Source organism: Macrobrachium nipponense, chromosome 44, assembly GCF_015104395.2.
Source record: "Macrobrachium nipponense isolate FS-2020 chromosome 44, ASM1510439v2, whole genome shotgun sequence".
NCBI lineage: Eukaryota > Metazoa > Arthropoda > Malacostraca > Decapoda > Palaemonidae > Macrobrachium > Macrobrachium nipponense.
The window spans coordinates 49,184,005-49,210,735 of record NC_087221.1 but is presented as its reverse complement, the minus strand read 5'-3'; the positions used below and the strand labels follow the sequence as shown (position 1 = coordinate 49,210,735).

Below are 26,731 nucleotides of genomic sequence, written 5' to 3'. Positions count from 1 at the left end.
TATTTTCTTCTGCCTTTCCCCCGTCACCAGTACTATAATTCTCTCTCTCTCTCTCTCTCTCCACTTCTAAAACATACTTTAAAAATATATATATTACCACTCAATCTCCCAAAGAAAATATAATGAAATTAAGTAGCTATAAATAGGCCTAAGCTTTCACATGAGCAGATTTTGCTTCTCTCTCTCTCTCTCTCTCTTAAAACACAACTGAAAAAATATTATCACTCAATCTCTCAAAGTAAATATAATAAATTAAGGATCTCTATCGATAGGCCTATGCTTGCGCTCTCTCTCTCTATCGCCATAATATTTAATTCTTTACTGTATTGTTCCTCACGATTTCCACAAGTACTGCCCAAATTTTAAAACCCTTTCTCTCATTGTTTAAGATCCGTCTTTAATTACGTATGAATTTTACGTCAGTTTAGTGTCAAACATTACTTATAAATAAGGTTTCACAGTAGATTTTAATAAAGGATGATTGATATTCTATCCTGAACTGACGTTACCAAACCAACATTAACGAATAATATAGAGCCTGTTTCTACATTCAAGTATAAATGATTATAGGACCTCAGCAGAATCTTTATGGTGAAAAGTTGATGGAAATCTAGAAAGCAACAAACGCTATGAATTTGAAGCTCCGCCCCCTTTCAAGGGTTGCCAGGTGTGGCATTATTGAACAATAGCTATATGTCCGAAGATTTAAAAAAACTGTATCTTAAGTTTTCCTTGCCGAGTGTACAATACCTCATTTCTTCAACATTTCTTCAAATTCCCACCCCACAAACTCAGGCCCATTATCACTCAACATTTTCGCCGGCTTACACACACACATAGGCAACATCACTTGCCCCACCATCCGTGCAATAGTTTCACTCCTCTTATCTTTGATGGGAACCGCATAGGCAAATTTACTCATATGATCCACCATCACAATCATTCCCACATGCCCCCGCACAGTCTTTGGCAACGAAACACAATCAATCACAAGCATTTCAAACGGCTCTTTCATCTGCAACCGCAACACAGGTGGACTCGCATGCACACACTGATACTTTCCCCTCTGGCAGTCTTCACACGTAACAGCCACATCCACACAAATACCCTATTCCACCCAGGCGCATACAATCTCTCTCTCATGCACTCCCACAACTTATTTTTCCCCATATGCCCAAACCGATCATGCACCAACAAACACATACTTACTGCTGACTCAACAGAAAACACAGGCACATACGCTTCCCTGTCATACACCCCTTCCTGATGCAAAAAATAAACTATGTTTTTACAAACCACAAACCGTTTAGCAACCCTCCTATACACACCCAACTCAGGTGGCCAATCTTCCACACGTACTCCCCCCCCTCAAGAACACACTGCCCGCAACATACTTATCTCCAAGCACTTATCTTGCATTTCCTCAACTCTCCTCCCACTCACAAAATCATTCTCACTTCTAGCAATATCAATTACCCCCACAAAGTTTGCTACAAATGCACTACATCTGAATCCTAGCTATTGTGCTACCCCCCTTACTAAGAATCCCATTTCCTATATCTACCGCTTGCATCATGCATCCTCAAAAAACAAAAAATCCATCCCTATCAAAAGCAAGCTGGCATATAATCATTTTCTCCCATGATCACAAAGTTATGTACAACTTCCAAATCTCCTAACCTAACTTTAACTGCACCTCTTCCCAAACCAAAACACTTCCTTGTCCCAGCCCATGTATCCTCACACTTGTACACCGCCTTTTCACTTCCCCCCACCCCCCGAGATGCTGAAGCCTTGCCGAGGATGGGGGGCTTAGGGTTCAGCAGCTGGGCCCTGATGACTGGTGGGAACTACTTTCTCGCTGGGCCTTGGTGCCCAGCTGTTGATCCAACTAAATAAGTCGCGCTCTTTTCCTTTTACTAAAACTTTTCATATCCTTCTGCTTCCTACCCCTATAAGTCCCATAGATCATCGTATAATTTGGATTAATTGTTGTGGATTTTTCCACCTTTGTAAAATTTATTAGACATGAAAATATGGAAAAGATATCATAGCTGGGACTGGGTTTATATCCAAAACTAAATGTGGGAACTGTGGTAGGATCATCAACTGCCCGATAATGTTGCGGACCTGAGAGATCAGGCGGAACTATTCTTTAGAGCTGGACCACGGATTCAGGGAGGTCTGGTTCTGGGTTAAGACTCTTGGCATTCTATCCGGTTTGCCCTTAGAACATGATTGGGGTAGGGATGATTGTATTCTTGTAATACTCTCAGTCCTATCAAGCGGGTTTGGCCTACACTTGAGCCACTCTAATCATGTTATGCCATCCCCAATGGGGTAGGGTAGGGATGCGGACATTTGGGATTCGGTTCTCACTTGTGCCATTGGTGGCGGAATAAACTCCAAGAAAGGCTGATGATATTTTTTTTAAGGTTATCAAGTTTTATTTTTTTTTTTTTATTTTTTTTATTATACCCTCTCTAATCTTTATGATAAATAAATATAAGGATTCGAGTACCCCTGGACCTTTTGATGCTTTGGCACAGATGACGACTATGGACAAGGACTTGGACCACCCCCAGGAAATTTCAATTAATCAAGAGCACGATAGTAGCTCTACAAAACATTGTGTTGGAAAACTATCTAATGTGAAAAACTTGCGAGTGCTACATGTCATGGGCATACCACTGCAGTGCGACTATGACATTATTTTGACAACCTTCCGTTCCTTTGGAACTATAATTGAAATAAGGATGAATTTCCTTGAAGTCACATCAAAATGGGAAGCATGGATTAATTTTGATAAATATGAAGATGCCTTTAAGGCTAGTAGTAATATAAATAAAGTACAAATAAATCAGTATTATAGAGGGAGCTTTGACCGATAAAGTACCCAAAAATTTAGATAGCTATGTACCATCTGAATGGGTTCAAGATATACATCAGAAAAACAGAGGGTAATAATCCATCCAGAACTCCCAAACCTCCTATGTGGCTAGTTGCAACAGCGAAGGAGGAAACTTACAATTATTATAAGTTCTGCAGGTATCTCCAGAAAAAGGTGGGAGGAATAAATAGTGGAGATATATCTAGATTTGGAAAACGTACAGTGCTAATACATGCTAAATCAAAACGCCAAGCACAAATGCTATCTGCAATGAATCCTTCTGGACATGATATGATGAAAGAAATCAGACCCCACCTGAATTTTTAGTTATGGCCGAGGTGTCATTTTTGACAATGATTTGTATGAGTTCACAGAAAGTGAGATCCTTGAAATGAGCCCATTGACAGCGTGGAAAGTAAAAAAGACACCCATTGCTAATATGATAATTTTGACCTTTGAAGACCCTAACGTTCCATCCCATGTAATCATTGAAAATGAAAGAGTGCAAATAAGACCCTTCCTCCCGAAACCTATTCATGTTTCAACTGTTTCAAGTTTGGCCATTCATCAAAAGTATGTAGGAACGCAAAAGTTTGCATAAATTGCCCTGCCCCTGCCCACCATGGTATTTGTTCTGAAACACCAAATTGTTGTAATTGTCAGCTGAACCATAAGGTTAATGATAAAAACTGTGAGCATACAAAGATGAACTATCGGCAATAAATAAGGCTAATGCTGAACACATTAGCATAGGATATGCCAAAACAACAATTGGGCCAATCAAAGAGCTATGCAAGGAGCTCTAAACCCACTACCCCTTACTACCACAAGGGGTCCTGTGGAACCTTCTCCTGCAGTAGGTGCATCAACTCCTGTGGTAGAGGCCCGCCCGGGTATCTGGGTTGGGTGCTCAGTCACTGGAAGCAAGAGACACACCACCAAGCAGGCAAGCTGCCTGTAGTTGAAAAAGTCTCTCCTCCAGATGAAGAGGCTCTCCCATCATCTCTTCCATCTCCTACTTTTAATGTAGTAAATCTATCACAGGCAGAATCTCTGCCTGATCTAATGGAATCAAAACAGTTAAGGAACCCCAAGAGAGGAAGGACTCCTTCAGTTTCTCCCCCCTATACTCCAAATAAGCATGCTTCGATATTTACAGCTATAGTGTGCTTTCCTCAAGTGAAGCAAGTATTTCAATGGAACACAACCACCAAGTTAAAGAGTTGCACAGATTACAACGGTAGATGTTCACCCTCCTCCTAAAGAAATCAAACTAGGAGAAATACAAAGATCACAGGGTTAGTCATAAAAAACCGTCTATTTCCAGACCACCCTAAAGAGGAAAAAAGAAAGGCTTCCAAATCGGATTTGTAATGGCTTCATTCAACATCCTACAATGGAGCTGTAAAGGATTGCGTTCTCGTGCTGAAAATCTAAAGGTCCTCCTAAGAGAAACTAATCCTGGAGTAATTTGCCTGCAGGAAACTCAATTAGGTCCACAGAAGTTCAATCCTGGACTTAATTATGAGATCTTCACGTCCACCCTCCAGTGGGTGATAGAGCACATGGAGGAGCAGCTATTATCGTGAGCAAATCACTGGAATGCTTGCCTGTAGCCCTCAGTACAAATTTACAGGCTGTTTGCTTTATCACTTAAGACAAACAATTACTGTGTGTTCATCTACCTGCTTAGATCACTTCACAAATGGCTGATATCCAATCATATTGATCACTGCCACAGCCATTTTTTATTCTTGGTGATTTTAATGCTCCCATAATCCGTTAGGTGAGGGCATACTTCAAGATAATGCGGTGAAATTATAGAAGACATTATAATCATTAATGACATTTATAATAAATAATGATTATGTGCTTTTTAAATGATTATGAGGTACTCTACTGACTTATCATAATATATATTTTTAATTCTTACTCTGCTATTGATCTGAGTATATGTTCCTCTGCAATAGCTTTCGATTTTATTTGGTCAGTAATGAATTTTTAAATGGCAGTGATCACTATCCCATTCTTTTAAAGTTTACCAGAAATGTCCCTACTACCATATTCCTTGTATTGTGCACATCGGGGTACCTCTCTCATATACACAGCCTTTCGTACTTCCCGCTCACTCTCACTTTCGCTACTTCCATTCTGACCCATCTTTCCCTCTTCCGAATACAGCGAATCCACTTCCATGCTCACGTCCATACCCCTGACTACGCTCTTCTTACCCTTCTTCTTTCTACTTACCTGTTTCCACTCACCGCTATCCAAATCTCTCACAGCCCTTTCCCCAATGTATTCTGACCTAGTCTCGTCCTGTCCATCACCCTTACTAACCTTCTTTCCCTTAGTCTTCTTCTTTTCCTCAGCCACTTTCTTATTCTTGTCCTCGAGGTTTATCCTTATCCTGTGGTTCTTCCCCTTCTTTCCCTTACTATCACAACCGAATCACCTTCGTCACTCGTACTCTCATCCACTCGCTCTTCACTTTCTTTACCACTCCTGGCCCGTCACAAGACCCAGTAGGCCTACCTCCTACAGCTCCCTCTCCCACGAATCCCTTCATCATTTCCTGCATCATCTCTTGCACTGCATTCATCATTACCCCAAACTTTTCGTCCATTTTCTCACCATTCTCTCTTTTTGCTACTTTCACCTCTTCTTTCATTTCCACTTTTTGTTTCACTCCTTAGCATTCCTCTTTCCTTCTCCAACTAACTCTCTTCAGTTTCCTCACACTACCCTTAACCTCTCATTCCTCCCACTTCCAACCTTCCCTTAGCTTCCCTCGCCTAACCTCAGCTCCTCCTTCAGCCTCTCTATCTCCTTCAACCCTTCCATCCTCACTTATCCACCAATCACACAACTCACTACCCAATTGCCCTGCATCTGCCGCACCAACAGTCCCTGTTCGGGCGCCAAAAAATAATGTGGCGGGATCACAAGCTAGAAAAAAAAACTGCAGAAATTCCCCCCCACATATACCTAATCAGTCCAGCTGCCCAACTCACCCCAGTCACACTTTCTACTTTACACTTCAGAATACAGCAGGACAGTTGATCTAACAGCTACACAAAAACAAAACAAAAAACAAAACACAAAACAAGAACAACACAAAACACACGTACTTACCAACATTCCAGTTACTCCGGGGCTATCCTGTGCTGTCCGCTGGTCGAGGACACAACAACAACAACAACCAAGAACAACCACCAAGGACCACAACTACACAACAACAACCAAGGAACACAACCACAAAACAACTCAAAAACACAACAACCACCAAGAACACAAACAACACAGCAACCAACCAAGAAACACAACCTCACATATCACAACAAAACACAACAAAAGACCACTGCACACAACAACTAAAGACAACCAACCAGACAACACAGCAACACAACAAAAGACCAACGCACAAACAATTAACAACAACAAAAAACCAACAACACAAAAAGGCAACACAAACACCCACTAACAACTTCAAGAAATCACAACAGCTCCCAACAACAACCCTCAACCATAACAACTCACAATAACCCAACAAAAAAACTCACAAGCACAACAATCCAACAACACAGCTCTAAATCAATCAACATCAAACTTAAGAACAATCAACAACAAATCAACAACACACAACCTGAAACGAATTTCACCGCCTTAGTTGTCAAATGGAACTTCATAACTCCTCCATATCAGGACCCAGGCACAGAACGGAAGGATGGTAAGAGTCGCTCAGGTGACTCACCAGGCCGGCGATCACTCACGCAGTGATTGTCCGGTACCCAGGGTTGACGTGACGTTCCCACCACTGTTCATGTAGTGAGGCTGGGAATAGGTCCTTCCAGGTCTCAAGGAACATTTTCAGCTGCTTCTGGGACCGTGGCGAGTAGCAGCTCCCCTCACACATGAGACCGACGCTACCGTCCTCGGTGCAGCACTTCTCCGCAAGGGTTGGCGATCGTCTGCAGTCCTCCCAGCCTACTGGTTCTGCTGGTAGGCAGGGTAGGAGCGCTTGTAGCAGTTCCCCTGTCGCACGAGACTGACGCTACCGTCCTTGTTCCAGCGCTTCTCCGCAAGGAGACCGCTGGTCCAGACCTGCAGCTTGATCACCACCGTGGGTTGGTGATCGCCTGGAGTTCTCCCAGCCTACTGGTTCTGCTGGTAGGCAGGGTAGGAGCGTCAGGTCTCCCTCACCTGTCCCTTCAACCTCCTCGGACCTGCACCGGGAGGAACAAGGCGAACAGGAGGGCCGTGATGAATGCGCTTCCTTACAGTCTGGCCACGAGAGCCTTGGGACCGAACAGATCTTACGCTCAAGTGGTTGGAGGAGATTGTGGGGGCTGGCAAGGACGATGCTTTCCTAGACTCGCTGAGTGACCATCACCACTGTTCACATGACTGTCCTTGACGAGGACTGGGATGCGTCGGAGGACGGTATCGGCTCTCTCCTGTCCGGCGCACGCTCACCCCCACCCAGACGACGGTCACGCTGGCGGCAGACGTCTTGCCTACAGTACGAGTTTCGTAACCACCCTGGGGGAAAACTTCTTCCTAGACTCAGAGCAGCTATGACCACAGGTTGATGGCTGCCCGTTACTTGCTTCTCCGGCTGCTAGTTCCACTGGCAAGGCAAGCGAGTGTGTCCGAGTCTTCCTCCCCCATTCCCTCTCTTCCTATGGCTGCGACGTGAATGGGAGGGATCCTGCAGAGCACTCTCCGTAGGTTTCATCGTCAGGGACTGCATTCCTGGAGGGACCTTCGGGTCCTACCGGACGTAAGCCCATGTCGTTGAGGAAGGATCTTGCCATTCCTCCTCGATTTCTACAGGAATCAGGGAGGACCACCACCCGATGATCGTCTAACAAAATCGTGGGGTTTCGCCGAGCGCTTAAGATTCTTCGGAATTTCTAGCCCTCTTGAGCGTTTTTTTGTCTTCTACGATCTGCAAACACTTGGGCGAGACCACGGTCCAGTGTGTGCTAGACGAGAATTCCTGATAATTGTTACATGGTAATCAGGAATCTGGCCAAATGCTAGAATTCCTGGCGTCTCAGGAGTGTTTTGGTTTTCCTGTAATTTCCAAACATCCTGTCGGCAGACATTTCCGGTAATTGTTATTACCAACTCAGGAGTCTCAATAAGCCATTAATTCCTGGAATTTCTAGCGTTTGAAGGAAGAATATCTCGGGAGGGGCTTGACCTGGATGGACCTGACGGTCCGTCGCCTCAGTACACACTCACCCCCAGGATAGAGAAGAATGGGCAATAACAGTCAATCATCGTTTTTTTTTTCTTCTCTCTTTACTTCTTGGTTATACCAGAATGAAACTAGAAAATAAGAGGAATTTGGTGGAGTTTACTCCTCGGAATTCAAACCCGAAAGACTGTTTTTGGTTCAATCCTAGGATCTTACCGAATATACGTCCATCTGTTCAGGATGGATAGCACCGAGTGTTTGTATGCCTCTCCAGTGCTACGGTTTTAGGAACATCCAGTTCAGCTTGAACTGGTCGTCTTCGATATCAAGCGCCTAAGTGGCGTGATCGGTATGGTCTTGACCTTCCACCTCGGTGGTCGCAAGTTCGATTCTCGGGCATTCCATTGAGGTTTCTGAGAGATGTATTTCTGGTGATAGAAGTTCACTCACAACATGGTTCAGAAGTCATGTAAAGCCGTTGGTCCTGTTGCTGAATAACCACCGGTTCCACGCAATGTAAAAACACCATACAAACCAAAACCAAGTCTTCGATATCCTGTTATCACCGCAGAAGTCTTCCTTCGGGAAAACTTCACCTTCGCTCTCTTCATTAGAGTTCATTAGAGAATGAAGGAGGTCTGCTTCCAGTCCTCATTCTTGTTCCTCAAATGGAAGGGAATTTAGGCTGGAGGTAGATGTACAGGAACCTACTTTTATTTCTCTCGCAGCATGCTTCTGTTATCAGTTGAATTGTCCGAGTAGTAGGCACATAACTAGTTAACACTACGGGTATGTGACCGAGACGAATAGTATCTTCTCTTAATTAACCTACAACTCAGAACTGGCTTGCAGGCCTCCCAAGAGTTACCGGTTTCAATTTTGAGATACTAGTGGTATTGTTTACAACACCACCACAGCGTTTGCATTCACTGAATAGGAGGGTTTTCTTCCCTCCCATTTCTGTTAAAATGCAAATGCTTCGAGCGTATTTTTTCTTGGCTCGATGGTTTCTAGCCGAACACATTCCTTCATGGAATGGAATGGATACCTGGCAACTCAAGATGACAAGTTAGAGCTAGCGTGTACGGTGCTGCCTGCCTCAGCCAGTAAATAGAAATGTCCTCCCCCTCATCCAGCCCATGAGGAGCAGTTCTTCAGGCAGTATAATCCGTTTTCATTACTGAAAGATGCTCTGCTTTCATTGCAAACTCTGACTTTTCACCGAATAGTAATGAAATAGCGGTTTAGATTTTCAGTCCTCTGTAAAACAACAGAAATTAAAGCTGTCTTCACTGGTTGGTGTCATCTACGGGACTTTTTCTACATTCTGAGTCTTGAGAGTTGACTTCTCTCGTTTCAACTGCGAACACGTAGGTCCGCATTCACCTTAGTCTTTCACTACCATATAGTATTGGTTCTCCTTAGTTGAGATTCAACTACTGTGAGAACTTCTGTCTTGCCACCAGGGACCTAGGTCTCTAGAAGGCAATTGACTATCGTCTGATGGGCGCATGCCTTGAGAGAATCATCATCTTGTCTCCCAACATCGGCAGCGAACAAGATAGACAATTTCTCGGCATAACCCTTTAAAGGCCAGTGTCATATGACTACGTCTCGGATGCATGACGGCTCACACTGAGCGCAGTCAGTTGGCAGCTTGAAGAGTCCGAGATCGTCAAGAGCTACACTGTGGACTTTTATTGGTTTATCCAGATCAGTTATTACTTTGTCCTATTGGTGTGTCGGTGACTTTATCCACTGCGGATTGCCACTGCAGAAGTGTCCAATGACACGTCTTTCTCCGAATATTACGAGACCGTGAGAGACTTCTCTGCAGTTAGATAGTCCAGTGGATGTGTACTTGTCATCACTCCGAAGAATATGTCAGACAGGAAGATAGATAAGATCTCATTGCGACCATATTTATCTTTCCCTTCGGGCCTGCCCACAGGTCCTTGGAAACAAACTTCATTTCCTTGGACCAGTGTGTGGATGCTTGCAGGTTGTGTTTGTTTTGCTTACCCGGCTTCTTCAAAAGGACAAGTTGTCATCTCACCTATGGTGTGCAGTTCTAGGGTAAGAAGGATGCGAGAGTGACTGGCCTCTCCACCTTCCCCACCTCATCCTTCGGGTTGAGGATAAGAATGGAACTTACACTGGCTGGTCGGGCGATTGATGCAGTAAGCTTACACAGAGCATCCTTTTTATATTTCTTACCAGAATCATAAAAGCAATCCCGCTCTTTCCTCTAGCAAGGGGAGGAAGGAGACTGGCAATAATGCAAATCCTTCCCAGAACTTTGCATTAATGCCTCCAACTCTAAATATTCTTCACAGCCCATTTTCGGATAGTTACGATTCCTCACTCATTTCAAAAAGGCCCAGAAGTCTGACTCTTGATCATGCAGCTCCAATCAAGTTGTCAGAGGCAGGGCACTCCTCACTCTTACAACCAGGAGTAGCAGCCTAGGTGTCTCACTCATATTCCTCCCACCAATCAACGAGTCTAACTTATGTAAAGGACCGAGGGTTTGTATACCGTGTAGGAACAAATCACAATTTTTGAAAGTAAAGTGTATTTTTCATAACTATACAAACCTGAGGTCCTTTACATATAGTATGCCCACCTCATGCCACCCCTCAATTTGAACCTGGGGTGTAAGGCAAAGTGGAGTGTTTACATCCGGGCAGGCTAGCCTACCCGCCTGCCATACAGTAGTTATGGCCATAAGTCCTTATGTAAACGGACCCCTCAGGTTTGTATTAGGTTAAAAATACATTTACTTTCAAAAATTGATATTTTTGTATTTTTGTGACTAAATACATTTTTTATGGTACTTTAAAGTGTTTTTAGATGGGCTTTTTGGTGGTTGAACCATCAAGAGAGGCAATTGCAAGCATTTTCAGAGGGGGTGTCAAATATTCGCGGAGGATTGTGGTGCTTATAATCTGCGAATCCTTGGGGGACGACTGTACAGCTACTTGGTATTTAAACACAAGGCAAACACTGAGCCCATTACTGAAAGTTCCTATGAACTGCACAGGTAATCAATAACTGAATAAAACAAAAACTTTTTATTAATACCCTACAAGTATACAATGAACTGTACAAACCCTTAAATTCAGTTAGGGTGCAAAAGCTGTTGGTCTTAAGCTAGAGTCTAACATATACATTTTATACAGAACACTCTTGAACACTTTCTTCAACAATGTTTAAATATCTGAACTATATGCAGGAACAATGCAACATCAGTATTACCATTCAAAAATAGAATGAACAAAAACTCAACATTCCTAAAACTTCAAGAAACATCTTGTTTAATGAATATAAAACGATTTCACTCAGCCTTTAATAGATGCGAAATATTGTTTATACTTCAGTCAATATACACAACAAAATTAACCTGTGGTACGCCTATTTCTATTCCTAAGTAACTTGAACATATAAGTTTACATCTGATAATAGGTATGGGTTGAATGTGGTCCTTGAAGTGTAATCTTATTAACCAATACAAATATGTACTATTATTATAAAAGGGTAGGGCAAGTATTAAAAAGCAATTCTGAGAAATAAATTTTTACAATAGTACTTGGACAAAAAGTATTGCCAATGAAAAACTGCGACGGTGTACAAAACCTTACACTACACCTCTACTCATTGCGATCACAAATTGTGTACATAAATCCTGTTAAATTGGTAGAAAAAGAAATAATGCTAATAAAACTACTGAACGGTAAAAATCTAAGTACAGTACTTAGTCCATAGGATGTTAAAAGATGCACTGTCACTGCTTATTTAAATTAAATCTGACTACTTTATAAAAGTTGACACCATGACACATAACTTCCTAAGTCACAATGTTCCATTTATGAAAAATAAATATTGTAAGTTAAATAAATAACTGCTTCCAATCAGGATATCTCCTATACACTAACTTAGTGACTATCTCTGTTCTTTTGAACAGAACTGACAAATTAATACAAATACAATCAAGTGCCCTACCTTCAATATTTATTAAAGCCTGATGAAGAACTAACTTTTGGTAAACATATCTACAGAAGGTATACTTGTGACTCCATCTAAGAGCAATGGGCCAGTATAAGTGCGCCACAGCAAAGAAGACCCACGCTTCAGTCCTCGAATCTGTCGTAGATGTTTATAGCAGTCAATCCAGCCATCAAACACTGGCATATGGGGAGGTGAGCCAGCTACCAATCTGCAGATAAGATATGAAAATAAAAATGACTTGACAACAACTACTGTGTAGGTCAACCAAACTGCCAATTTCCAAACTCAGAAGATGGCCTACATATTCCATATGAAACGTAATATGTATTGTTAAGTTATAAGTGGTTGATCTACGTACATACTAACTGCACTGTTTAACAGCATCTGCACATTATAAATTTTTACAGTACTCACTACATGCACAGAGGGGGGTTACAGCTAATGATGTTTCTACCCTAAAGCATTACATCTAAAAATGGGAAGTTCCAAAGAAAATTGAGCTGGAAGTTGATGTCCCTCAAGTACCCCCGAATCCTTTTGTTTGTCTATCAAGAGCAATGGAGAAAATTACTAAGGTTCGCAAATATGAAGGTCCCGGGGCCAATAGATCCAATGTCGTAGTGATGATAACAAAACCAGAGGAAGAGGTTTTAAGTAGTATAACATTGAAAAAACAGAAGAGAAGAAAAATTTGAAGTCATCATTGACACACAAAACAAGCTTGTGGTGGACAAGAAGGAAGTGAATTAAAAAGATAGGAAAACAGCAAATTTGAAGTCATCATTGACACGCAAAACAAAGCTTTTGGTAACAAGAAAGGAAGTGAATTAAAAAGAGGAAAACAGCCACATGGATGCTGAAACATTTGTAATGGCAGGACTCAATACAGTAACAAAAGATAAGGAGGAGCAGAAAGTGAAGCACAATGTTCTGAACAAAAGCAATTCTTTGAAGAGGTAAAATATTTCAGGGAATATATTGGGTTGTGAAGCCAGGTACTATAAAAAATTAAAAAAAAATAAAAAAAAAAATAAAATAAATAAAAATATCCTGTTAGTAAGCAGTAATGTAATCTACAGTGATAGCCAGAGTGCTGTGGGAAGATGAAATTGCAAAGGAAGTAGTAGTAAAAAGGTGATGTCCAGCAGCTGCACAATAGGTAGTCTGGCAAACTATGTGGAGTGAAGAACCTGAAGTAATAAATTAAAAACAAAACCTTGTGTTGGAAAATGGATGTTCATCACACCAAAGAGAGACATAAGCAAGTAATTCTTACATGTTCTCCGAACAGGCCATTCTTGTCTACGACATGGACATGTAAATGAATAATCTACATAACCCCACTCCAGAATACGCTGAATGAAAAGTAATGACAATAATTAGAATACCCACATGTCAACAAGTAAATGATCCATCAACTTACCCACTTCCCGAAATGGCCATGCAGTTCGACACTACTTGCAGTGGATACACCAGTGCTGCAGCAAGGAACTGCACACGGAGAAAAATACATGTTAAAGACATGAAGTACAGGTTTCTAATGCATAAGACATTACCATAAATTAACTTTTATATAATATACATTTCAATGACATAAGAGTAGGAAAATATTTCATGAATAGAGAAATTTCTGAGATGTTTGTCAAATTAATATAATTACGTAGTCTCTAACTGCAATACCACTGACAACATAGTGAATGATGACGATAACCAGACCAAAAAATCTGTAAGTGGCATGATAATGTACTTACATTCATTGATGCTGAGACATACTGCTTGAGATCTCTGTCTTCTACTAAGTAATTGTTGATTACGTGAGCTAGTGTTTTGCCAAGCCAAAGAGCCGTCAGATCACAAAGTAAACGTGGTATTAGACCACAGAAGAAGCCCAGGATCCCTTGCTCCCGATATATTATTCCAACTGCAGTGAAGACTCCCCTGTGGAAAACACACACCAGTTGAGGTGAAACATGCTACAACTGCAATCTTGTAATGACCACTGTGCACTAAGAGCAATATCAAAGTCCCAAATTAGGAAAGCAATATAAATCTTTTTCTGATATTGTATTTATCATCACATTTTCCCTTCTGAAGAGTTACTGTGAAATGATTCTGCGAGGCTCCTCTAAGAGGGAAAACGGCTATTTTATGTTTACCAATTCAAAAAATGTTTATCAAATTTATCTGAATTTTAACAAAACAAAATGTATGAACCTTCACCAGCTGTTTTTAAATTTACTACAACCCATGCAAATTACTTCTAACTAACTATGCAAGGTCAACTGCACAACCAAATAAAGTTTATCTTCTGAGACAACAAATTTTCAAACTATTCCAAGGATAGACATGTTGCGTCCCTTAAGGGGAATCCAAAAGCAATTTTTAAAAATATTGTACTATCATTTCAATGACTTCAAATATTAAAATTCATAGGAAAAACTCAAATATGTCTATGAAACTCAACATTGTAGCAACTGTAAATACTACAATGCTTCTCTTGTTTTACAGAGGCACATAAGTGTGAATTAGCAGTTTAAATCAATCGTAAACTGCATAACTACCTCAAATCAAATCAATCAATTATGCACTCCAATGATACTCCAGATATTGTGGCCCACTGTCAATCACACCAGATCCACTAACTCACATATTTGTGCCAAGATTATCTTGGTATTGCAAATTTATGACATCAAAATGACAATTTGTCTAAAATTGCATTTTTCCTAACTATACAAACCTGAGGTCCTTTTACAATAGGAAGGTACTAGCGGCAGCTGGATAGGTCGTAAGCTTTCGAACAAGGGTTCGGTAGTTAACTGCTTGTCCGACAGGCGCGCGCCTGCGCGACTGGGAGGTAAACAATCACTTTTGCTTTTGGCCCAAGCAAAAAACTGCAGAGTGAGGGGTGGCATGAGGTGGGGCTATGTGTAAAAGGACCTCAGGTTTGTATAGTTAGGAAAAATGCAATTTTAGACAAATTGTCATTTGTTCCGACACGGCATACAAACCTTAGGTCCTTTTACAATAGGAAGACTCACTTCTTGGTGGGAGGAATCTGAGTCTTTTGTGAACAGACTGGTGTTCGCCCAACTTGGAAGCTCCCTGGTCGTAAGAGCGAGGGAGGGATCCAAGCCTCTGTCCGATTGATCGGGGTGTGCACCGCAGGATCAATGGTCAGACCTCTGGACCGAGTACTAAGAGAGAGGCATGCGTATCTCTTCGTACCAGCAATGTAAGAACTTGTTCCTGTACAGGAGCAAATATAAAGTCATGGGTTTGACTCTTGTAGGCATCCACTTCCCCCCCTTGTAGAAGGAAGTGGTGGATATTCTGCTCCTATCCCTAGTGAAAGGGATAGGATGGGGCTCTGTCATATAGCTCACCTGCATCTCGTCCTCATCCAGCGTAGTGACGACCGTGGCCCTCTGCCCACAGGTAGAGGAGGAGGAAAAGATGGGAAGAGAGAGCCAGTCACTCATCACTCACACATCCATCCACACAGTCACACCAGGACTCGATGCTGTTCAGCCTGCGAGGGTCTGGGTTAGCTACACACTTGTTGAGCAGCCACCACGGGTCCCAAGGAAAAGGTATCCAAGGACCGTGGGCAATATCCCGAAGGTAGAAGGACGTAAAGGTAGTCTGGTTAGACCAGACCCCTGCCTTCAGGGACCTGCGCCACGGAGAAGTTCTTACGAAACCGCCAACGAGGGGCCAATACTTCTGACTTCGTGAGCTCTCGGAACGGGAACGTACGGATGTCGTCACTACCATCAGCCTCATACGCCCCCCTGATGACCTCACGCAGCCAGAATGAAAGTGTTCTTGGATACTTCTTTCTTGGTGACCCCGGTGCTAACGAAGAGGCGTCGACACTCAGGCCTGAGGTGTCGAGTTCTCTTCAGATAGCGCCGTAGCGCCCTCACAGGACAAAGCAGCATCTCATCCGCATCATTATCGGTGAAGTCCAATAGGGAGGGAATCGTGAATGACTCGAACCTGTCGTCAGGGATCGACGGTTTTCTGAGTCTTCGCAACGAAGTTCGGGACGAAATCGAGCGTCACAGATCCCCCATCCCCTGGAGTGTCGTACATCATAGGAAAGACCATGAAGTTCCCCTACTCTCTTCGCCGATGCCAGGGCCAGCAAGAAGAGGGTCTTGAGGGTCAGATCCCTGTCTGACGACTCTCGGAGTGGCTCGAACGGCGTTCGAGTCAGACTCCTAAGGACGAGAGTCACATCCCACGCAGGGGGCCTGAGTTCCCTGGGTGGGCAAGACCTTTCGAAGCTCCTCATAAGCAAGGAGATCTCGAACGAGTTCGAGATGTCCAATCCCCTCAGTTTCAGGACGAGTGCCAAGGCGGCTCTGTATCCTTTGACTGTGGGGACTGAGAGGAGCTTCTCTCGGCGAAGAAAAACGAGGAAATCCGCTACCTGCTGAAGAGTGGCTCTGAGAGGAGATAGACCCGTCTACGACACCAACCACAGAAGACGGCCCACTTCCCCTGGTACACAGCTGCAGAGGACTGACGGACGTTTCCAGCCATCTCTGTTGCTGCGCTACGAGAAAAGCCTCTCGTTCGCAAGAGATGGTGGATAACAGCCAGCCGTGAAGACGTAGAGACTGGACTGCTCGGTGGTACTGCTCGAACTGTGGCTGGGCGAGAAGGTTGTGCCAAGGGGGAATCTCTCTCGGTTCTCGGTCCTGCGAGAAGAGCCAGCAGGTCCGGATACCAAATGGCCTGTGGCCATTTGGGAGCCACCAGGATCATCCTGAGATTCGGGGTGACCAGTGCTCGACTGATCACCTTGCGAATCAGGCTGAACGGGGAAAAGGCATAGGCGAAGAGGTTGTCCCACGGGTGTTGAAGAGCGTCCTCTGCAGCTGCCCATCCGGGTCCGGCACGGCCGAGAAGAACACCTGGAGCTTCCTGTTTTGTGCCGGGTGGCGAACAGATCCACGACTGGTCGCCCCCCCACAGGTCGAAGAGCCTTTCCGCCAGTCCTGGTGTAGAGACCATTCGGTTCCTATCACCTGATCCCGACGGCTGATCGTGTCTGCTACTTACATTCCTCTTCCCTGGAATGTAGCGTGCCGACAGCTCTATTGAGTGTGCCTCGGCCCACTCGTGCACCTGCCGAGTCAACTGGTACAACGGGAGAGCACTAGTCCCCCCTGTTTGTTGACGTAAGCCACCACCGTGGTGTTGTCGCACATCAACACCACTGAGTGTCCCATCAAGCGGTCCTGAAACTCTTGGAGAGCGAGGAACGCTGCCTTGATTTCCAGTACATTGATGTGAAGGTGCTTGTCGTTCTCGTCCCACACTCCTGAAGTCAGCAACTCCTCCAGGTGTGCGCCCCATCCCTCGGTCCGATGCGTCTGAGAACAGCTGCATGTCCGGGGGGGGAGTGCGCAGGGGCACTCCTCTTAAGAGGTTCCTGTCGTCCAGCCACCAGGCTAGGTCCTGCCTCACCTCCTGTGTCAGTGACACTGGAAAGCTTGGGGGATCCGTCGGCCTGTGACCAACTCTCTTTAGTCTCCACTGAAGAGACCGCAGGTGAAGACGCCCGTGAGGACTAACTTCTCGAGTGACGACAGGTGTCCGATCACGACTTGCCATCGCTGAGCTGCCTGTTCCTGCCGAGACAGGAACTGGTTGGCTGCCTCCTGAATCTGCTGATCCGCGAGTCTGCGGGGAAAACTCGCCCTCCCTGCTACCGTGTCGATCAGCATACCCAGGTACTTCATCCTCTGCTTGGGCTCGAGATCGGACTTTTCGAAGTTCACAACGATCCCCAGATCGCGACAGAACTCGAGCAGTCGATCCCTGTCCTGTAGCAACTGCGAGCGGGAGCTCGCCACGACTAACCAATCGTCGAGGATACCGTCATCAGACGTATCCCGTGCGAATGGGCCCAAGCAGACACCAGAGTGAACACTCGCGTGAACCACCTGTGGGGCGGTTGAGAGGACCGAAGCAAAGTGCCCTGAACTGGTACACCGTCCCGTCGAGGATGAAGCGGAGGTACTTTCTGGAGGACTGATGAATGGGTATTTGGAAATACGCATCCTTCAAGTCCACTGAAAGCATGAAATCGTTCTCCCTGATGGAGTCGAGCACTGAGCGTGCGTCTCCATCGTGAACCGGGTCTGGCGAACAACCGGTTCAGGGGAGAGAGATCTATCACCGGGCGCCAGCCTCCCGTAGACTTTTCCACCAGGAAGAGTCGACTGTAAAAGCCCGGTGACTGATCCGTGACGATTTCTACAGCTCTCTTGCTCAGCATGGTCTTGATCTCCTGTCTCAGTGCTACGTCCTTCGATGACCCTGAACGTACGACTGCTGTTGGACGGGTTGGAGGTGGGAGGGGTGGCCGAGATTCGAAGGGTAATAGATATCCCTCCCGAAGGACATCTACAATCCAGGTCTCGGCGCCGTAGCGCTGCCAAGTTGCCCAATGGCTGGCCAGGCACCCCCCCCACTTCCGGCAGCAGGTGAGTGAACGCCGTCCCTAGCGTTTCCCCCCCTTTCTTCGACTTCTTCCCAGAGCCTCCACGGGAGGAGGAGGGCTGGGAGGAGGGCTGGTTACGGCTCCCCTTGCCAGAAGTCGAAGAAGACAGTCATTCCCGTGGCTTCGACGCAGCTACCGTCCTTAGCCACCGAGGAAGCGCTAGCCGAGCTCTTAGACTTGGCCGCAGTCCGAGGCTGCCCAGAAGCCTTCGAGACCGCCTGGTGAACCAGCCGGTCACTGTCGTCAGTGCGCCGTCTGTCCACCGCAGCGTCCACCATCTCTCCTGGGAAGAAAGAGACGTGGAACTCCGTAAAGGTCCGTTGCGAAGTCCCAACGCCGCTTCACGCCCAGCCGCCCTGGAAAAAACCCGAGTAAGGACAGCGTCCCTTCGTCGGAGAACCAGGTTGGCCCACAGGTTCACCGTCTGGTGGGCAAGGAAGGAGATGGCTCTTCCCCCAGACTGGCAAAGTCTCCTGAAGGCCGAGTCATCTTCGGGAGAACCCATTCCCCCGGAGTTGGCTGCGACCTTAGATACTGTGAGGGACCACAGATCTAGCCAGGAGACGGCCTGGAAAGCTGCCATGGCGGTAGATTCCAGGCCGAGTGCCTCTTGCTGCGAGAACCACAGGTTCTCGGACAGGAGCTGCTGCAGAGACACACCCGGAGTTAGCCTGGCTAACTCCGGGTTCACCTGTTTTGGGCGGCATCGGGTCGTCAGATGGCACGATAAAAACGCCGCTGTCGACAGCAGAGGAGGTGGAAGCAGCTTGCTCGACCTGCCAGACTGAGCGAACCGTCTTGTCCGGAGACAAGCGATTCAACCTGGTCCAGCACTGAGTCCGCAAGCTCAGAACGCGGCAAACCCACCGTCGGTCTGGGTTCCCTCTTCGGGCCCCAGAACGACTCGAGCCGGGACGTGGGCTCGGATGGTGGGAGCGGCGATCCTTCCGCGAGTCGTTGTGCTGACGAATCAGCGCAATAACCTCGGCAAAGTTCCTCTGGATCTCAGGAGTGACTGCGTCCTGCGGAGTCGGACCGTCCAGTCCTCAAACAGGAGCACCTCCGAGACCCTCCTCCCTCAAGGAGATTGGAGCAGCGACAGACCCCTCTGCGTCTCCTCCAACCACCTGTGCGTACGACCTGCTGGTCCGAGAACCGAGCCTGGTACGTACGACGACGTGGTGGGATCCTGAAGGGCGCACCCCTCACGATCACTCCTCAATACCTCGCCCCTCCCGGTGTACCCGAGGAGGTTGAAGGTATGGGAGAGGAAGACCTGACGCTCCCTCCTCGCTCGCTGGCAGAACCAGCGGGCTTGGAAGACTGCAGGCGATCGCCAACCCGCGGTGGCGATCGAGCTGCAGAGACCTAGTCGAGCCGTCTCGCTGTGGAGAACGGCTTGGACGCGGAGAACAGCTTTGCCCCAGGTCTCGTGTGTCAGAGGAGCTGGTGCTGGTCGCCGTACCCGATCGCTCTCTGTGAGAGTGACGGTCAGGCGACCGGCGAGCTCCACTGTCACGGTGAGATCGGTGCGTATCCTCACGGTGCGTCAGGTTCGCTGGTACCAGCCGTGGCTGGTGCCGGCGAACGGGGGGGACCTCTTCCCAGCCTCAAGCCCGTGGCCGGTCATGGACCGTCACGTCCGCCCGGGTAGCCAGCTGCTCGCCGCGAGAGCGAGAGCTGGTCTGGTGAGAGTCGCGTGAGCGGCTGTCACCAGTCTTCCGCTCCGTGCCGTGAACCTGACGCTGAGCGGACTCAGAGGTCTGGTTCCTGGCTGCATGGTCGCTGGTAGGCGACCCGTACACTCGGTACCTCTCGCGAACGAGCGGCCGAGACGGACCCTGCTGCTGTGGCCGAACCACTGACAGCAGGTGAGGAAGTGCCGGTGTTAGCCGGCACTCCTCTGGTCCCCGTAGTCTTCTTCCTTGGCGGAAGAAGAGACGGGGTCCTGCCCCCCGAAGGAGCAGGGTGACCAGCGGAAGAACCCCCACGTCTCACCAAGCGAGACGGGCCCTTAGAAGTTCCCGAAGGAGACTTCTTAGGGGGGGGGGAGGCGACCTTCTTCTTCTTCTTGGCGGGGTCGAGCCTTAGAAGAAGAAGGGGAAGAGGCGGCAGACGACGACGACGACGAAGAAGACGATGAAGACGACGACGACACTTCCTCCTCTTCTTCTTCTTCTTCGTCAACCTTCTCAGGACCCGACGTCAGATCTGTCATCCAGGACGGAGCCGGGGCTTGCTGTTGCCGAAGCAACAGGGCCCGGACGCACCTGTCCGAACAGATCAGCATCGGGAGCAGCGGCGCCAGGAACAGGAACAACATCAGCAGGTGCAGGCATCACAGGAACGGCAGAAGAGACAGCAGGAGCAGGTACAGGAACGGCAGCAGTGGTCACGGCAGGTACGGCAGACTGTATAGGCGTCCAGATGGGCGGACCAGCGGCACAGACATCCTAGTACCGGTGGGAGGTCCAGGGGCGGGGCGAGCTCTTCGGGCACACGAAGTCCGGTCGCGGCAGCACGGCAAACCCAGGTGGCGGCATCACACTCCCCCGAGTTACGGCGACTGGCCCCTGCACCGATGTAGTGGGTGTCACAGAGACCGCGTGCTGGGTGTACACCAGGTGAGGAGGTGAAGCGTAGCCGGGTGTTGTAAGGGTCGTGGTGGTGGTCGTGACCGTTGCATGGGTGACCGCCACGGCGCCAGCGAGATGGTAGAGCACCGCCCCTGGACACTCGGCACGCCCTGCAACCCCAACGATGCCCACACCTGTCCGAGGTCATCCTTCGCGGCAACCGCCACCTGAGGAGGCAAAAGTCGGGTGATTAGGGGGATCCTCTACCCGCTCGCGCAAAGACGAACGGATAGAGGACCCAGAGTACAACTGGACGTCAGGGTATCTAGCGCCCTCCTCCACACTCGACAAGTCAGGAGAAGAGAAGGACCTAGACACCCCCCCCGAAGGGGAAGGCGCGAGACATGGAAGTTGAGCGGGCCTGCGGCAGGAAAGAAGACGAAGTGTCCGTCACCAAAGGAGTCGCGGGAGAGCTTTCCGACGACTCCTTTGCAGGCCTTCGCTTCTTCCTGCCCTCATACAAAGTCCACTGCGCCTCCGACCAATCATTACAAACATCACAAGGCTCGGCTCGGGTGCATTGTCGCCCCCGACACCGAGCACAACAAAATATGAGGGTCTATCTCCCGGGAAAGAGCGGAACTTCCCGCATTTACGCCCTTCGGTACCCGTGCATAGTCTCCGAGGGGTAGCGAGGCGAGGAGATTCCATCATTATCAAATTTAGTTGAATTAATATTGAAAAGAGAGAATGATTGTACTTACAATGAACTCTTTCATACACAACACAACCAAATACTCAAGAAGCAAACGACGAGAAGCGGGCAGAGAGCGTCGAACACACACGTCCACTCGCTGTGAGCCGAAAGCAAAAGTGCTTTGTTTACCTCCCATCGCGCGCGCGCGCGCGCCTGTCGGACAAGCAGTTAACTACCGAACCCCTTGTTCGAAAGCTTACGACCATTTGACCTATCTGCCGCTAGTACCTTCCTATTGTAAAAGGACCGAAGGTTTGTATGCCGTGTCGGAACAAATGTACATGAACATTGTTTGTTTGTTTCTTTGTATGGTGTTTTTACGTTGAATGGAACCAGTGATTATTCAGCAACGGGACCAACGGCTTTACATGACTTCTCGAACTACGTCGAGAGTTCACTCATCACCAGAAATACACATCTCTTACTCCTCGATGAATGCCCAAGAATCGAACTCATGGCCACTGAGGTGGTAGGCCAAGACTATACCGATCACGCCACCGATGCGCTTATGATTATGAGAGGACGCAGAAACCTAGGTATAATATAAACAATAATCCCTTGAAAACTCACGTATACTGGCCATCCTGACCCCACAAATCCGCCATACACCTCACTGCGATCACATGAAAAGGTTGTGATGCAAGAATAGCTGCTGCCCTGCCCAGCTGATTCTCTGGAGGTGTTCTGCAAGAACCGCTGCGTTCTTTTCAGAAATGGTCAACTCTTCAATGTTGACTTCTCCATCAAGTTCCTGCCAAGTCATTAGAAAAAATGATATTGTTATTTTACAATAAAGTTTTGTACATACTTACCTGGCAGACATATACTTAGCTTACGTCTCTGACGTCACGACAGAATTCAAAACTCGCGGCTAACGCGACAGGTAGGTCAGGTGATCTACCTTACCCACCGCTGGGAAGCGGGTGTAAGAACCAACATACCTTTCTTGCCAGATTTTTTCTCTCTTATACCTGTCTCCTGAGGGAGGCTGGGCGGGCCATCAATCGTATATGTCTGCCAGGTAAGTATGTACAAAAACTTTATTGTAAAATAACAATATCATTTTTTGTACATGAAACTTTCCTGTCAGACATATACTTAGCTGATTGACACCCTTGGTGGAGGGTACAAGACAGAAAATGACAAGAAAAGGTAAACAACACCTGTGTAGGATAAAAATAACCTTGGTTCTTACCCTGTTTAGGCTGAAGACTTCATAGATACTGTCTATTAGTCTGCATAGCCATAAGAGCTACAGCGAGGGCGTGACCTACAGCTGAAAAGACTCTTTGGGTCTACTAACGGGATTTGATATCCGCTTACTTAGTAGAATCCAAGTCGGATCATGTCAATGGGGGTTGCGCCCTCTTCTATGACAGAACTGTCCACTACCAACGCAGGGAGCTTCAAACAAATCCGATCACCTAACCAAACTAACAAAGTTATTAGTATTACGCAACGAAAAAAGATGCCTACCTGCATCATTTTTCATACAACCATAAGAACTCAATTAACAAAAACAAGGGAAAAAACTACTAAGGATATGTTCCAGCTCCCTGCCCCAGCACCGAATCCGCCGATACGTACGGGCCTAACGCGAAGCACTCGTCATACGTAATACTGACGTCTTTTATGGTAGTGGTTGGCGAATACTGAATTACATCTCCAGAATGTAGTTTTCATCAGATTCTGAAGAGACATATTCTTATTAAAGGCCAAGGAAGTGGCAATTGCTCTCACTTCATGAGCCTTGACTTTTAGGAGCTTGAATGTTCTTCATTACAAGATCTATGTGCTTCTTTCACAACACTTCTAATGAAGAAAGACAGCGCATTTTTTTCGACAATGTCTGCTGGGGTCCTTTACAGAGCACCATAGTCTGTCCTCAATGCCCTTAAGGGTTTTCTTCTTCTGAAGGTAGTATTTTAAACTCCTAACAGGGGCAAAGAGTTCTTTCAGGTTCTTCCCCTACTAGGCAGATAAACCAAACGAACCTCAAAGTTCCTTGGCCAAGGATTTGAGGGGTTCTCATTCTTTGCTAAAAACGAAGGAAGGAAGGAACAAAACCACGGAATCTCCTTTGAAACCTACCCTTCCTTCTAGGGCATGAATCTCACTAACCCTTTTAGCGGATGCTAAAGCCATGAGAAAGAGAGCTTTCCTCGTAAGATCTTTGAAGGAGGCTAAATGTGGTGGTTCAAACCTAGAGGACCTCAGAAACGAAGAACCACGTCCAGATTCCAACTTGGAACTTCGTTCGAAGTTTTTCTTGGAAGTTTCAAAAGATCTTAATAGATCATGAAGATCTTTGTTATTCGAAAGATCTAAATCCTATGTCTGAACACAGCAGCCAGCATGCTTCGGTATCCTTTGATAGTAGATACTGCCTAAACCGCATTTTTCTCTGAGGAAAACTAGAAATCTCTATCTGCCATCTGTCACAGAGGTACTGGAAGAGAAAACTTCTGGTTTCCTGCACCACCGGCGAAAGACGTCCACTTCGACTGGTAGACTTTAAGGGTCGAAGGTCTTCTAGCTGAGGCCGATAGCCTTAGCAGCTTTTGTCGAAAACCCCTTCGCTCTGACAAGACTTTTGACAGTCGAAAGCCAGTCAGATTGAGAGCGGGGAGGTTTTTTCTGTGATACCTGTCGAATGTGGGGGTTGTTTGAGCAAATCTTGTCTTTGTGGAAGTGCTCTTGGAAAGTCCACCAACCATTCCAGTACCTCTGTGAACCAATCTTGGGCGGGCCAGAACGGAGCTACTAGCGTCATTCTTGTCATCTCCGAGATAGCAAATTTCTTGAGGGTTTGTCCCCAGTACTTTGAAGGGGGGAAAGGCGTAGACGTCTAGACCTGTCCAATCTAGGAGAAACATCCACTGATACTGCTCCTGGGTCTGAGATCGGGGAGAGTAAAGTTCGATTCTTGCGTTCCTTGCTGTTGCAAAGAGATCGATGTGAGGTCTGCCCCATCTTCTCCACAGGTCTTGGCATACCTCTGAGTGGAGGGTCCATCGGAAGGCAGGAGTTGATTCTTCCTGCTCAGGAGATCGGCCCTGACGTTCCTTTCTCCCTGTACGAATCTGTGAGAAGACTGATCTTCCTTGTTTTGAGACCACAGCAGAAGATCCCTTGCTGTTTCGTACAGGGAGAAGAGTGCGTCCCCCCCTGTTTTTTGATGTACGCCAAGGCTGGTTGTGTTGTCCGAATTGACCTGCACTACTGCATTTCGGACATGGGGCTCGAAAGCTTTCAATGCCATCCAGACTGCCCATCAACTCTTTCTTGTTGATGTGCCAGGACACCTGATCCCCCTTCCAGGTGCCTGACACTTCTCTTGTCCCGAGCGTCGCTCCCCAACCTGCTTCCGATGCGTCGTGGAAAACAACACATGGCTGGGGTTCGGCATATAAAAGAGACATTCCGACATTCCTTCCACAAAACCGAAGTGGGTTGTTCCACCACCGAAGGTCTCTCTTGATTTCCCTTGAGATCTTGAAGGAGAACTCCAGATCTAGGGAGAGACGCCTCCAGTTCTGGTATAGGAAGAACTGTAGAGGCCTGAGATGCAACCTTCCTAGAGAAACGAATTGCTCCAACGAGAGAGTGTCCCCAGCAGACTCATCCACATCCCTCGCTGTGCATGCATCTTTCTCTAGGAAGGTCGTTATTTTCTCGTAGCAACGAGCTATCCTCTCTGGCGACGGAAAAGCCCGAAAAAAGCCAGAGAAGCTATCCGAACTCCCCAGATAGATCCGTTCTTGACTGGGGATTAATTGAGACTTCTGGAAGTTCACCAGAAGTCCCAGAGAACTTGCCAATGTAAGGGTCTTTTGAAGGTCCTCCAGACATCTTCTTGAGACTCTGCTCTGATTAGCCAGTCGTCGAGATAAAGCGACACCCCTCACTCCCTCCCAAATGTAGCCACTGCGCCACGTTTTTCATTCCCCAACCCGTGAAAACTTGGGGTGCAGTCGATAGGCCGAAGCACAAGGCCTTGAATTGGAAGATGTTTCCTCCCATCATGAATCGTAGATACTTCCGTGAAGAAGGATGGATCGGCACATGAAAGTAAGCGTCCTGAAGGTCTAGAGACACCATCCAGTCCCTGGACGAAGAGCCGCTAACACTGAGGAATTTGTGTCTCCATGGCAAACTTCCTCTTTTCCCACAAAGACGTTCAGGGCGCTTACATCCCCAAAACCGGTCTCCATCCTCCTGAGTTCTTCGGAACTAGGAATAGTCTGTTGTAAAAGCCCGCCCGCAGAGCGGGATCTTCCACTAGTTCTATAGCCTCCTTCTCTAGCATGAGATCTACTGCTAGAGAAAGGGCTTGATTCATGATGGGGTCCTTGTACTTGGCCACCAACTCCCTCGGAGTTGTCGTCAATGGTGGTCTTGACGAGCAAGGGAATGAGGTATCCTTTGCTGACAATCGATAGGGACCAATTGTCTGCCCCTTTGTGGGCCCAGACGTCGGCAAATTTCAGTAGTCTGGCACCCACTGATGTCTGGAGTCCTTGATCGCTATTTCTTCCCTCTGACTGACCTAGAGAAGGTTTTACCTCTCTTAAAAGGTCTAGTTCCTCTGGTTGAAGAACCTCTGACAGCGGGTCCTCCTCGAAAGGGCTCCTGCCTCAGAGGATACTCTTTCTTGGCCTGGGTTGGAAGACAGAGCGAGGTTTCCTGGCCACCTGGGCTAACATGTCCTGAGTAGCCTTAGCTGAAAGGGCACTCGAGACATCTTGAATAATCTTCTTGGGGAACAGAAGAGGAG

The 26,731-nt window shown here is 46.8% G+C and overlaps 1 protein-coding gene across 1 annotated transcript; it reads right to left on the bottom strand.

The window, feature by feature from the left end:
• Window positions 1-11,155: 11,155 nt before the first annotated feature.
• On the bottom strand, window positions 11,156-22,705 carry LOC135204335 (mitochondrial carrier homolog 2-like; the record flags this gene model as incomplete). Its single annotated transcript, XM_064234524.1, is given in 4 exon segments — window positions 11,156-12,312; window positions 13,528-13,595; window positions 13,856-14,042; window positions 22,525-22,705. Coding segments are annotated over 4 exon segments (474 nt in total). The 3' UTR covers window positions 11,156-12,128.
• Window positions 22,706-26,731: the final 4,026 nt, after the last annotated feature.